The 13,267-nt window shown below is 37.7% G+C and overlaps 1 protein-coding gene across 1 annotated transcript in view; it reads left to right on the top strand.

Moving 5' to 3' along the window:
• The window catches only part of MMAA (metabolism of cobalamin associated A), a 23,618-nt gene that overhangs the window by 608 nt on the left and 9,743 nt on the right, over nt 1-13,267 (top strand). Inside the window, exons 2-4 of the mRNA XM_007944107.2 lie at nt 2,298-2,420; nt 7,750-7,920; nt 12,632-12,717. Of these exons, the coding sequence (XP_007942298.1) occupies nt 2,298-2,420; nt 7,750-7,920; nt 12,632-12,717 (380 nt within the window). The remainder of the gene's footprint in view (nt 1-2,297; nt 2,421-7,749; nt 7,921-12,631; nt 12,718-13,267) is intronic.

A 13,267-nucleotide genomic window follows, 5' to 3' on the forward strand; every position in this document is an offset into this window, starting at 1 on the left:
GATTGCCCAACCTTCCTTCCGAGGAGTGGCTGGTGGGTTTGAACCACCAGCCTTCTGGTTACCAGTCAAGTGCCTTAGGCACTACACTACTAGAGCTCCTTTTTAAATTTTAGAGTTCATGAATTTTAAGTGCCTTTTCTTTGCAAAATATTAGTCTTGTTATGTTAAAAATAAAATGCCATAAGCATTTGAACCAATGCTTTGTATTTTAAGAGAATAATATTTCTATTTTGATGAGAATCTTGCTTCGGTTTCCAGAACAGAAAGATGCAAAGGAAGAACTATTAATTTACTCGTTATTTTCTTGTGGTAGTTTTTTACTTAATAGTCTAAAGTGAATTTCTTGTTTTTGTGGTTACAGCGACTATCATTATCCTTATCACTTTTCAAAATTTTACACTTTGGTATTTCATTAGTCTTTTTATAGGCAAATCTTACTCTTCAGATACTTTCTGTTAAGTATAAGAATTTCTGGAAGTTGCTGTAAACCCAGCCATCTCAATACCAAAATGCATTTTCAAGGAGAGACAGTATTCATTTCCTGTCTTTCTAAAAACAGTATATGGTCATTTGATTTCTTGAAAAATTGACTTGTTTCTGTAATTGCAAATCAGTTTGTTATATTTTTGAAGTCCTGCTTTTTAAACAATTTAGATGTGTTTGACCAGTGGCAATTAAGCAAGTTATTTTGGAGAAGAATGAGAGCTTTTCATGATGCTGCATTTGGCAATTTGAACCAACTGTCCTGCTGAAAACAACTTGAAATGGTAGACAAAGGGCAGAAACTTCATGGGGAATAAGTAAATACATTTAAACGCTGACTAACATTACATTAGCCTTTTATATTTTTATCTCAGTTTTTTGGTGATGTGGCAACTAAAACCCCATAACATAGGGTGGCAAGGTATACATGCTTGAAAGATAATTTAAAAAATAGCCTATCAACCAATATTTGTACAGGTCTACAGTTTTCACGTGTATTATTATTCTGCCCTCACTAATGAGCATTTGAGCTCTTTTTGAGAGCATTACATTGGGTAATATATACACATGTGCACACACACATGTATATATTCATTCTTTAGGTATCTAGACAAATAAAATAACAAACTCCCAAAGATTATTCTAATTTTGAGTGTTTACTTTTCAGGTATTAAGGAATCTCTGAAGAGAAAATGTTCCAAAACTGTCTGGAGTTAGCCAGCCACTCACAAAATAACCAGCAACTCACAAATTTGTGGTGCCATTCTGGTTCATTTATATGAAGCCAAATAAACCTGTGTCTTTATTGCTGTTGTTTTATCACCATCATAAACAACAGCAGCAAATGTTTATTCCCATAAGATAGATGTTTAAGACAGGGACATGCCCTGGAAATTACGGTAATGATTCAAGCAGAACCTTCCCATATACCATACATTCTTTGAAATATAATTATAATTAAATATGTATGTATATAGATGATTGAACATATACTGTGTGTCTCTTACTATATAACATGCACTGTTCTAAACACAATGCAAACATTAAATCATTTAATCCTGACAACAACCTGAAGAGGTAGAGACTAGTGTTATATCTATTTTATTGCAGAAAATACTGAGGCCTAGAAAGGTGAAGTAACTCGCCCAAGATTACATAGCTGCTGAGAGGCAGAGCCAGAATGGGAACCAGCCAACTGGCCCCAGGGTTTGTGCTCTTACCTGCCACACTCTATTAACTCTCCAAGTAGAGGAATTGTCTGCCTTTCTTTAGACAAATTATTTATTTCAGGTTTCAGTTTATATACTTACTGAGGTATGAGTGGAGTGAAGAAAATAAAATACTTACCCATTATAAATATAAAATTATTTTTTTAATCACTGGCAATTTCTAGAGTAGTGAATTGTTTTTCTAATGAGAAGATAAAACATAGAGTGGGGGAAGGTGGAATAATTACTGATCATTATAAGAAGTGGGCAGATGTTATGGAAGTACAGTGCATTAACCACATAAGCAATGAAACCTATCCATAAAGACGTATACTAGAGGAAAATATAAAACACATTTTGTCTTTTTTAAAAATGGATTTTGTGAACATATGGGACTCAGAATTGCTTCTTTCCTGTATCCCTATTATTCAGGAATCAGGAAAGAAATGAATTTTTGTTTACTGCTTTGAGAAGTATTAAAATGCATTAATGGTTTCAAATCAGTAAATGAGGAAACATAGAAGGTAGTCTAAAAGTTTATTCACTGGAAGTCATCATAGTGATAATCTCATTTATTTCATTAAAGTAGGTCTTTTTCCATTTTAGGATTGTCTGGGCCCCCTGGAGCTGGAAAATCAACATTTATAGAATATTTTGGGAAAATGCTTACTGAGAGAGGGCACAAAGTATCTGTGCTAGCTGTGGACCCTTCTTCTTGTACTAGTGGTGGTGAGTATTGCCAGTTCTTTTTAAATTACAGAGCTAGGGATGGGGTGTGTGTCTCTGTCACAAAATATAGTAAGAATTTGCACAGTCAGGTGGCCTCTAATTGCTAGCTGAGTTTGGGCTCACTCAAAGAAAGGGAGTTCTAGACTGAGGGAGGGGATTGGGGGCATTGGCTCATAGGAGGGGTCAGGTTGTGACCAAGAGTAGCCTGGGAACAGAGAACTGAGAGAGTGGGTGCCAGAAGTGGAAGGTTATCAAAAGCAAACCCCAGGCCTTTAGCTATCACAAGGCCAGGCCTCTCCTTGCTCCTATTATTTTTCCTGGCTGCATCAGCAGGAACTCATTTCAGAAAATGAGTTCTTATCATTTCTTAGTCTGCTTATATTGTTGTAATATTACTTTTGTTAAACTTTAAAAGAAATATCTTCTGACTGTTTATAGCTTATTCTACAGCTTGCTTATATTATATGTTCAATTAAACACAGTGCTCTTAAAGGGACCATGTAGTACTGCTGCTTACCTACAGCACTTAGCATAGTATATTGCACACGTTGTTCAGCAATTACTGATGTGAGGTCATGCAGTCACTCAAAGTTTAATTTTGCAGTGCATCAAAGATAAAATGGATATAAACTTAGTTGCCCCCATCCAAAGGACCATTTAAAGGAAACATAAAGTGTACCATCAAAATACCCAGGAAAGGCTTTCCTTTCCTTACCCTCTCTTTATGATTTTAGCCTCTCTTGTACCAGTTGTTCATTTAACAATTATTTGAGTGCTTACTTTGGGTGAGGCATTATGCAAGGAAAATACTGTGTGTATAATGGTGTAATATAGTCCAATTGGCCTTCTGGAACTTCATAGCTTATGAGGGGAACAGATAAATAAACAGAGGCTATTACAGTGTAATATGTGTTGTGAAGGGGTAGGTACAGGGTACTTGGTAGAAGTGTTTGGTTTGTATTCTATGGATTTATTACTTAAAAATAAAGATGATGGTATAATCATATTTCAGGGGCTTTAGGTCATTAGAGATAGGATTCCTGAGTGGGGCAAGTGGTTAAGCACTTGGTTACTAATTGAAACGCTAGTGGTTTGAACCTCCTAGAGGTGCCTTGGAAAAAAGTCCTGGCAATCTGTTTCCAAAAGGTCATAGCCATTGAAAATCCTATGGAGCACAATTCTACTCTAAAACACATGGGATCACCGTAAATCAAAATTGACTCGATGACAACTATTTAGTTTTTGGTTTTTTAGATCATTAGAAAAATCAAGAAAACCAAACCCACTGTCATCAAGTCAATTCTGACTCATAGAGACCCTATAGAACAATAGAACTACTCCATAGGGTTTCCAAGGCTGCCTCATCTTTTTCCCATGGAGAGGCTGGTGGGTTTGAACCAGTGACCTTTTTGTTAGCAGCCCAATGCTTTAACCACAGCACTACCAGAGCTCCTTTAGAGAGATGGGCAATTCCTATTAATTCTACTATTAATTCCTCCCAAAGAGGAATTTAGCTCAGAACATCAAAGCTTTGGGTTCACTATAATAAAAAATTAATGGTAAAATAAAATTTATGTTCAGTTCCATGTACTGTTTTGTTTACTGTCTAAGGACTTGGCTAAAAGTAAATATTTGAACAAGCTATTTTTCTTATAAGTGGCCTGCATTTTCATATAGGAGAGAAGGCTCATTTTTGTTTGTTTGTTTGCTTTTACCTTCATAATATTCTAGAATATCTGCAATAGAAAAAGAAATGGTTACTTGAGATAATAAACAGCAGGAGTGATGCCATAACATAATCTGTGATTAAAGTTGTATCACTATATGGTTTCTAACCTTTCTCAAACAAAATGTAAGACTCCCTTTCTCAGGTGGGAAATATGTAGACTTTGAAAGAAAAAAATACATGAGGCTAAACAGGACACTTTAAATAAATTTCTACTTTAATGAAAAGTACGTACACTTGAAAACATAGTATTGCATTAGAATTTAAGAAACCTTAGCTTTTTCTTCTATCGTCAATCCTTGCTGTGCCTTTGGTTTCGTAGACCTCTTCCAGTAGCTTGGAGAACTCCCTGGGGGCCTGCATGCCACAGTTTGGGATTTACTGGCAAAGACAATTATTTGGGAACATAATTTCATAATTTTTAGTATGCCAGGAGCTGTAGGACAATTAAATATAGCTTTGGCAGGCTGTTGACTTAAGCAGATGATTTCATGCAGAAAATGAGTTTAGAAATACATTAAATAAGTAAGATAATTGAGATATGCAGTAAGTATAAGCTCTGGAATTAGAACCCCATGGGAAGACTATGAAATGGAATCATAGGAAAACAGAGCTTGTCTTTCAGCAACTTCTCAATGTTCAGCATCAACTTTATGTGGACAAGTTAGCTCTAAGGCAGAGTGAAAATGAAAATTCAGGCTAGGACAGTACTGCCTCTTCTAGTACATATGGCTGAAAAAAAAAAGGAATACTCATGGGGTAGCCATAAGAAGAAATTGACTCAATGGCAATTAACAACAACAAAGAAAAGATTAAAAGGTCATCTCAGTAGTTCTGGAACTTTCAGTCTTCTAGAATTTGCAAGTATTGATACTTGCCAAAATACACCATTAAACCCTAGAACACAGTCAATTGTATTCCACTAGAGAGTGCCTACTGTACTTTGATAAGTACAGACTATGTAATACATGGTGCCCTGGGGGATAAAATCATCCCCAGTTGAGAACCATTATGTTTATCATCCACTTACTAAGCTCACATTACATTTAGTGGGGGCTCCAAAATTTTGAAATAGTAAGATCTTAGAGGAGTCCCTGAGTGGTACAAACAGTTAAGTACAAGTTAAGTACAAACAGCTCCTAACCGAAAGGTTGATAGAGATCACAGCTATTGAAAACCCCACTGAGCACAGTTCCACTCTAAAACACATGGAGTTGTCATGAGCTGAAATTGGATCAATGGCAACTGTTAAGGGATTAGAAACAATAGACTCGTTGAAATGGGCAACTTGAAGATGCATTTGCATAGGACTTTATCTAACATTGAGAAAATGTCATTTCTGCAAATGAAGGAATGGGGAGTGGAGAGTGCTGATGGAGATACTAGAAAGGGGACAGGACTTGAGCTTTCATACCCTCTTGGATGCTGGGAAGAGTGCAGAGCAGTTGTACTGTAGAAATTCACAGAGATGGCCAAGGGGTGAAAAATTCCAGAAGACTTTATGAAGGAGGTAGTAGGGCTTTAACTGATCCTTGGAAAGTAGAAAAGTTATGTGTTTTTGTTATTAACAATTTTTTAATGATGTTCATATATTATAATTTCATTGGATTCTCCTAGTGACTTATTATCTTTGTTATGTAGCTGAGGAAAGGATTTCCAACTAAAAAACCAAACCAAACTCACTGCCGTGGAGTCAGATCTGACTCATAGCAGAGCCCCCTTGCGTTCCGAGAAAGTAAGGTTTAGGAGGAAGGTAAACTGACTTGTCCTGAATCAAATAGTGAGGAATGGTAGAACCAGGATACAAGTGCTGGGCTTGACATATTTTAAATTGGCAGTGAGAAAAAGGAAGAGATTATAGGTTTGCCAGGAGAGTACAAACAAAAGAAAGAAAGTAATAAATGTAACCATGTTAAAATGGCAGTAAAGGAACCACCCTGGATTGGCTTGGGACTAGTGGAATTTGAAGTTGGGTGGGTAAGGTGGGGCTGGGTTCTGAGGGTCTTAGATGCTAGGCTGAAGGATCTAAATTTGGACCTTTAGTCAGTGAGAAGCCATCATTGGTTTTGCCAAAATATTGGGAAGATAGCTACCTTGCCAACCAACTTGAAAAGATCCATATTTATACTATTCCAAAGAAAGGTGATCCAACAGAATGTGGAAATTATCAAATAATGGCATTAATACCACACACAAGTGAAATTACGATGAAAATAATTCACAAGCATTTGCTGCAGTACATAGAGAGGAAATTCAAGTCAGTTAAGAAGAGGACATGAAATGAAGGGTTTCATTGCTGATGTCAGATAGATCTTGACTGAGAGCAGAGAATACAAGAAAGATACTTACCTGTGTTTTATTGACTATGCAGAGGCATTTGACTGTGAGGATCATAACAAATTATGGATAATATTGTGAAGAATGGGAATCCAGAACACTTAACTGTGCTCATGAGGAGCCTGTACACAGACTGAGAGGCAGTTATTCGAACAGAACAAGGAGATGCTACATGGTTTAAAGTCAGGAAATGTGTATGTCAGGGTTGTATCCTTGTGCGATGCTTACTCAATCTGTGTAACCTGATCAAATAATCCAAAAAGCTGGACTATATGAAGAAGAGCGCAACATCAGAATTGAAGGAAGACTCATTAAAAACCTGCACAACCTTGCTTGCAAAAAGTAAAGAGACCTTGAAGCACTTCTAATGAAGTTCAAAAATTTCAACCTTCAGTATGGATCACACTTCAACACAAAGAAAACAAAAATCCTCACAACTGGACCAATAAGCAACATTATGATAAATGGAGAAAAGACTGAAGTTGTCAAAGATACCATTTTACTTGGATCCACAATCAATGCCCATAGTAGTAGCAGTTAATAAATCAAATGATGTATTGCATTGGGCAAACTTGCTATAAAAAACCTCTTCAAAATATTGAAAAGCAAAGATGTCACTTTGAACACAAAGGTGTGCCTGACCAAAGCCATGGTATTTTCAGTTGCCTCATAGGCATGCAAAAGCTGGACAGTAAATAAGGAAGACTGAAGAACTGATGCATTTGAATTATGGTGTTGGTGAAGAATATTGACCATACCATGGACTGCCAGAATGAATAGATCTGTTTTGGAAAAAGTAAAGCCAGAATGTGCCTTAGAAGCAAGGATGGTGAGACTTCTTCTGACGTACTTTGGACATGTTCTCAGGAGGGGCCAGTCCCTGGAGACGGACATAATGCTTGGTAATGTAGAAAGTAGGCAAGAAAGGAGGAATACCCTCAATGAGACTGAGTGACACAATGTCTGTGCCAGAGGGCTCAAACACAGCAATGATTGTGAGGGTGGCACAGGACGAGGCAGTGTTTCATTTTGTTGTACATGGGGTCGCTTTGAGTCAGAAGTGACTTGAAGATATCTAACAACAGCAACCTGATAAAAAGATTAATCCAGCATCAATGTACAATGTGAGTTGGAAGGAAAACTTAATAATGTTAAATACAATTTGAGACTTTGGGAGAAACATCATAAACCCCTTCCCCTGGGAACTGATTGATAGTCGGCCTTTATTACTCTTTCACAATTGTAAGATCTAACTATGTGTTTTAGGATCACTCTTAGGTGATAAAACCCGAATGACTGAATTATCAAGGGATATGAACGCATATATCAGGCCATCTCCTACTAGAGGGACTTTAGGAGGTGTGACAAGGACCACAAATGAAGCTATTCTGTTGTGTGAAGGAGGGGGCTATGACATCATTCTTATTGAAACTGTAGGTAAGTATGATTTTCTATTTCATAAAAATAAAATACTATTATAAAGAATGTTAAATAAAGTTAAGTAACAATTTCATTTTTGTCTATTCAGCTGATATTTATTAAAGGTGTGATTAAATACAAGATATCCCAGACTCTGAGCAAGATAAAGGTATATAGGCTATAAACCCTACCCTCAAAGAGTTTACCATTTAAAGGGTGAAAATAAGCTATGCATCTGAATAACTATTATACAAGGCAGTATGTTATAAGTGATGGGGGGAAATGTAAGCATTAGGATGACCTAATACTTTAATATAAAATCTATTTTGTGTAAGCACATTTCACATGTCTACAGTATTTGCTAAGAAAATTAATATATTTGGATGCCTCTTGAATTCAAGGCCATATTTTAGTTCCTATTTATAGCCCCAGCACTTAACTGTATGCAATGAGGATGGAAACCTCAAGTTCACATTCTTGTGGAAAGACAAAATATTATGATACTTTATATAAATGTTAATGAGAGCCTAACTCTGATTTGGGGCATCAAGGAAGACTTTCTGGAGGAGGTGACAACTGGTTTCTGTTTTCAAGAAAGAAAATTGAATTAAGCAAAGTAGAGGGTAAAGGGCATTTGTCGAGACACAGAGGAGTGAGAAAATATGGCCCATTCAAAGAACTCCAGTTTGCTCAGGATACTTAGAAAACAGAGTGTAAAGGCAGGGAGTGAAGTGAGATAGGGGTGGAGCAGACAGCCAGGGCCAAGTTGTCAAAGATCTTACAGGCCATACCTCAGTTTGGACTTTATCCCGAAGTAGTGGGAAACCACTGCAGGATTAAAAGCAGGAGTGTGACAAAACCAGATAGGCATATTGGAAAGATCCCTGACAGCAGCGTGTGGAATAATTAGAAGAGCTAGGGTAGAGGCAAGGAGGGTTAGGAGACTACTGTACTAATCTCAGAAAGAGATGACAGGCTTGAGCTAAGTAGAGACCATAGGAATGGAGATGATGAGATGGGTTGAAAAAACGTTGAGGACAAATTGGCAGGATTTTATCCATGACTGGTGGAAAAAAGAGGAAAGAAGAGCAATTAAGGATAATAAAGAATTCTGGGGGAAAGGGTAGATTTGGAGAGGAGAAAATAATGAGTTCAATGGTGAACATATTAATTTCAGGTGTTTGCTGGATGTCTCAGTAACCTTGTGTCTCAAGAGAGAGGACTGAGTGAAAAGTATAGATTTAGCAGTTATCAGCATATTTCATGTTGTCACAGGTCAAGCTATGAATGTGGTGAGATCAACAGGGAAATATGTAGCAAAAATAGAAGATAACCAGACTGAGGCTTTAGAAATTTAGATATTTAGGAGTGGATGAGGAAGAGACCAGAAGGAAGACTGGGCAATCTACTTCTGTAGAGATACTGCCTCGGAAACCCAAGGAGGGATCGCTATGAGTCAGATTCAACTTGACGGCAGTGAATTTGGTATGTTTGGTTTGGGGAAGAGATGCCTTAGTAATAGAATTAAGGGAGAAAGCTTTCATAAAAACCAAGTGTATTACCTGAGAGTTGCATTTGACTGTTTGTCCTAGAGACTCAAAATAACAGTGGCTCAAATAAGACAGGAGTTTATCTTCTTTTAAATAAAAGAAGAACCTAGAGCTAGGCAGTGCAAAGTAGGTGTGGCGATTCTACAGTGTCCTTAATAGTCCCAGGGTCTCTGTCTCTGTTCTCCATTCTTAGCACTTGGTTTCCATCCTCAAGGTTGCTCCTGCTTTAAAAAAATGACTGATGAAGGTCTAGATGTCACATTCACATTCCAGATAGAATGAAGGAGGAAGGGTAAGGAAGAAAAGAGGGGTAGGTATAAAAGGTATATCTCCCAGCTGGAATGGCCCTCTTTAAAGAATTTTACTGAAAGCCCCATCTAATGACTTTTGCTTTTACTCATTAATCATCTCTAGGGAGCCTGGTGAATTGCAGTCATTGATTTATACTCTTAATAGCATTGGACACCCACTCCTTGGAAGGAAGGTTGGGCAATCTACTTCCATAGTGAAACTGCCTCGGAAACCCAAGGAGGGGTCGCTATGAGTTGGGTCTGACTTGATGGCACATAACAACAACAATAACTTTGGGATAAGGAAATAGATGTATGATAGGCAGCTAGAAAAAAGTCTGTCATACCAAGGAAGGAGAGAATTTTAAGAGGAGTTTGTTCTATAAGCAGTTTTAGTAGAGCTGTTGATATGGAAGCCAGGTTTAAGTAGGTTGGGATTAATGTGAAATGTGGAAGTGGAGACAGTGAGCATAAATTAATTTTTTCCAGAAACTTGCTTATAAAGACAAAGTGAGAAATATGGTGATAGAATAAGATATCATGTTTGGTAAAGTCGAGGGTCAGCAAAAAAGAGAAAGACCCTGAACAAAAAGGATGGACACAGTGACTACAACAATGGTTTCAAACAAAGCAACAATTCAGAGGATGGTGCAGAACCAGGCATTGTTTCGTTCTGTTGTACATTGGGTTGCTGTGAGTTGGAACTGACTCAATAGCACATAACAGAGGAGGATGTAAGGTGTTTTTTTTTTTTTTTTAAATCTTTTGATTTTGAGATCAGAAAGACCTGAGCAAAATTTATGTGGTATGCCTAGGGACATGACTCGTAGACAACCAAAACCAAACCAAACTCACTGCCATCGAGTCAGGTCCGACCCATAGCGACCCCTCCTTGGGTTTCCGAGGCAATATGACTACAGAGGTAGATTAGACAACCTTCCTTCTGAGGAGTGGTTGGTGGGTTTGAACCACCAACCTTCTCATTAGCAGTCAAATGCCTTAGGCAAAGGGGGAGATTAAAGATAAAGAAGATTTGGGGGAAAAAAAGAGGGGGGACCAGGTTTGCTGCTGTGATAGAACCTGGTGGAACCACTGAGACTATGGCCCCTAGCTGCCCTTCAAGTCTGGAGTTGAGCCCATACCTTTGGCGTCCAGCCAAACAAAAGACAGGCATATGAGCTGAACATTTACATTAGGTAGATACACTCCTTGGAGAGATCAATCATGGGAAAATAGAAGGGCTGTGTATGCACAGGAAGATAGCTTGAGGGGCAGGAGTGCATAGAGGGATGGACACAGGGAAGAGGTAACTATTGGGAAGTGGGAGGGGAACTGTTGCATTAGGGTAAATTGTAGTCATTGTCATGAGACAAAGGGTATGTGAACTGCTGTACGGAAAGTGAATTTGTTCTGTAAACTTTCACCCAAATCACAATTTAAAAAAAAAGATAAAGAAGACTGGAAAAATGGGCAATCTACTTCCGTAGTGAAACTGCCTCGGAAACCCAAGGAGGGGTCACTATGAGTCAGGTCTGACTCGGCGGCACATAACAACAACAACAACAACATTGGGATAAGGAAATAGATGTATGATAGGAAGCTAGAAAAAAGTCTGTCATACCAAGGAAGGAGAGAATTTTAAGAGGAGTTTGTTGTATAAGCAGTTTTAGTAGAGCTGTTGATATGGAAGCCAGGTTTAAGTAGGTTGGGATTAATGTGAAATGTGGAAGTAGAAAGAAAAAGGTTACTCTCCAGCCAGTACTTCTTACACTGTACTTCTTGCACTGAGACTGGAGAGGAGGCGATTAGGATGAGTTTGTATTCATTTTCTCTGTGGAGCAGGAGAGGGAGAAGCTGAGGAAGTTCCTGCCTTTCTTTTGTGAAGTAGGTGCCCTGTCATCATCAAGTGGGAAGATTATGGGAAAGTGAATATCTGTAACAGCCATTGTGAGAAAGGAAACCAGCTGGGGGCCTTTAGGGATTTCTTTTAAAGGCAGTGAGGATGATGTAGTAGATGTTGGAGACCATGACTCTCTCGTGGCATTATTCACAAGGTTGAGTGATTTCTCCAGTATACTTTCAGAGGAGATAATAGAGGTGATTGACCAATTAATGTTTGAGATTTTGCATGGCTGTTATATGGATTAAAAAACAAACAAACAAACAAACACTGTCATAGTCAATTCTGACTCATAGCAACCCCCACAGAGTTTCCAAGGCTATAAATCTTTACAGAAGCAGCACTATTCACAACAGCAAAGAAACCTAAGTGCCCATCAACAGATGAATGGATAACCAAACTATAGTGCATAACACACAATGGAATACTATGCAACGGTAAAGAATAATGACGAATCCACAAAATTATAATATGGATGAACTTGGAGGACATTATGCTGAGTAAAATAAGTCAATCACAAAAGGTATGAGTCCACTATTACAAAAAGTCAAGGAAAAGTTTATACATGGAAAGAAACATTCACTGATGGTTGCCAGGCATGGGAGGGATAGGGAAGGAAAATTACTAACTAGGTAAGAGACACGTAATTTGGATATATATATATATTGTATCACAGTGTTTAAGCTGCTCATGAATGAAAGAAAAGCCAAGGAAAACCTGTGAGAGTAAAGAGAGAATGGAGGTCTTTAGGTCCTCCATTTGGTTAAAGAATAGGTTTCATGGGAAAAAGGGAAGGTAGGAGCTAGGAAGGGTATCAGGCTTGCTTCTGTAGAAGCATTAAATAAATTCTTCAGAGGTTTTCAGTCATGACCAAAACGAGTGTATGACTGTGGATGTGAGTAAGTGAACCAGAATGCAAATGATGGCCCATGCAGTTGAGAAAAGCAAATAACAATATTTTAGTGAACAGCTGTGATTTAATATTTCAGGTGTGGGTCAATCGGAGTTTGCTGTTGCTGATATGGTTGACATGTTTGTTTTACTACTACCACCAGCAGGAGGAGATGAATTACAGGTAATTATTTTCTGATTTTATTTTTCCAAAACACAGAGTATACATCTCTGAAAGTACCAATTTCTAGTGTTGTGTTTTTGTAAATTAAGTTGATGAAAGTATAGGGAAAGAAAACATCACTGACATACCTGAGTCAAAGGCAGATTCTCTCTATTTTACATATATATTATATTGCTAATAGAATATAAATCCAATTTATAATTATAATATGCAATTTATATTGCTAATAGAATATAAAAGCAAAGAATACCAGAAAGATGTTTACTTGTTTTATTGAGTATACAAAAGCATTTGATTGTGTGGATCATAACAAATTGTGGATAACATTGAGAAAAATGGGAATTCCAAAACACTTAATTGTACTCATGAGAAACCTATACATAGACCAGGAGGCTGTCATTCGAAAAGAACAAGGGGACACTGCATCGTTTAAAATCAGGAAGGGAGTGAGGCAGGGTTGTATCCTTTCACCATACTTATTCAATCTATATGCTGAGCAAATAATCCAAGAAACTGGACTATATGAAGAAGAAAATGGCATTAAGATTGG

This window comes from Orycteropus afer, unplaced genomic scaffold (genome assembly GCF_000298275.1).
Source record: "Orycteropus afer afer isolate SDZICR_OR568_19922 unplaced genomic scaffold, OryAfe1.0 scaffold00120, whole genome shotgun sequence".
Lineage (NCBI taxonomy): Eukaryota > Metazoa > Chordata > Mammalia > Tubulidentata > Orycteropodidae > Orycteropus > Orycteropus afer.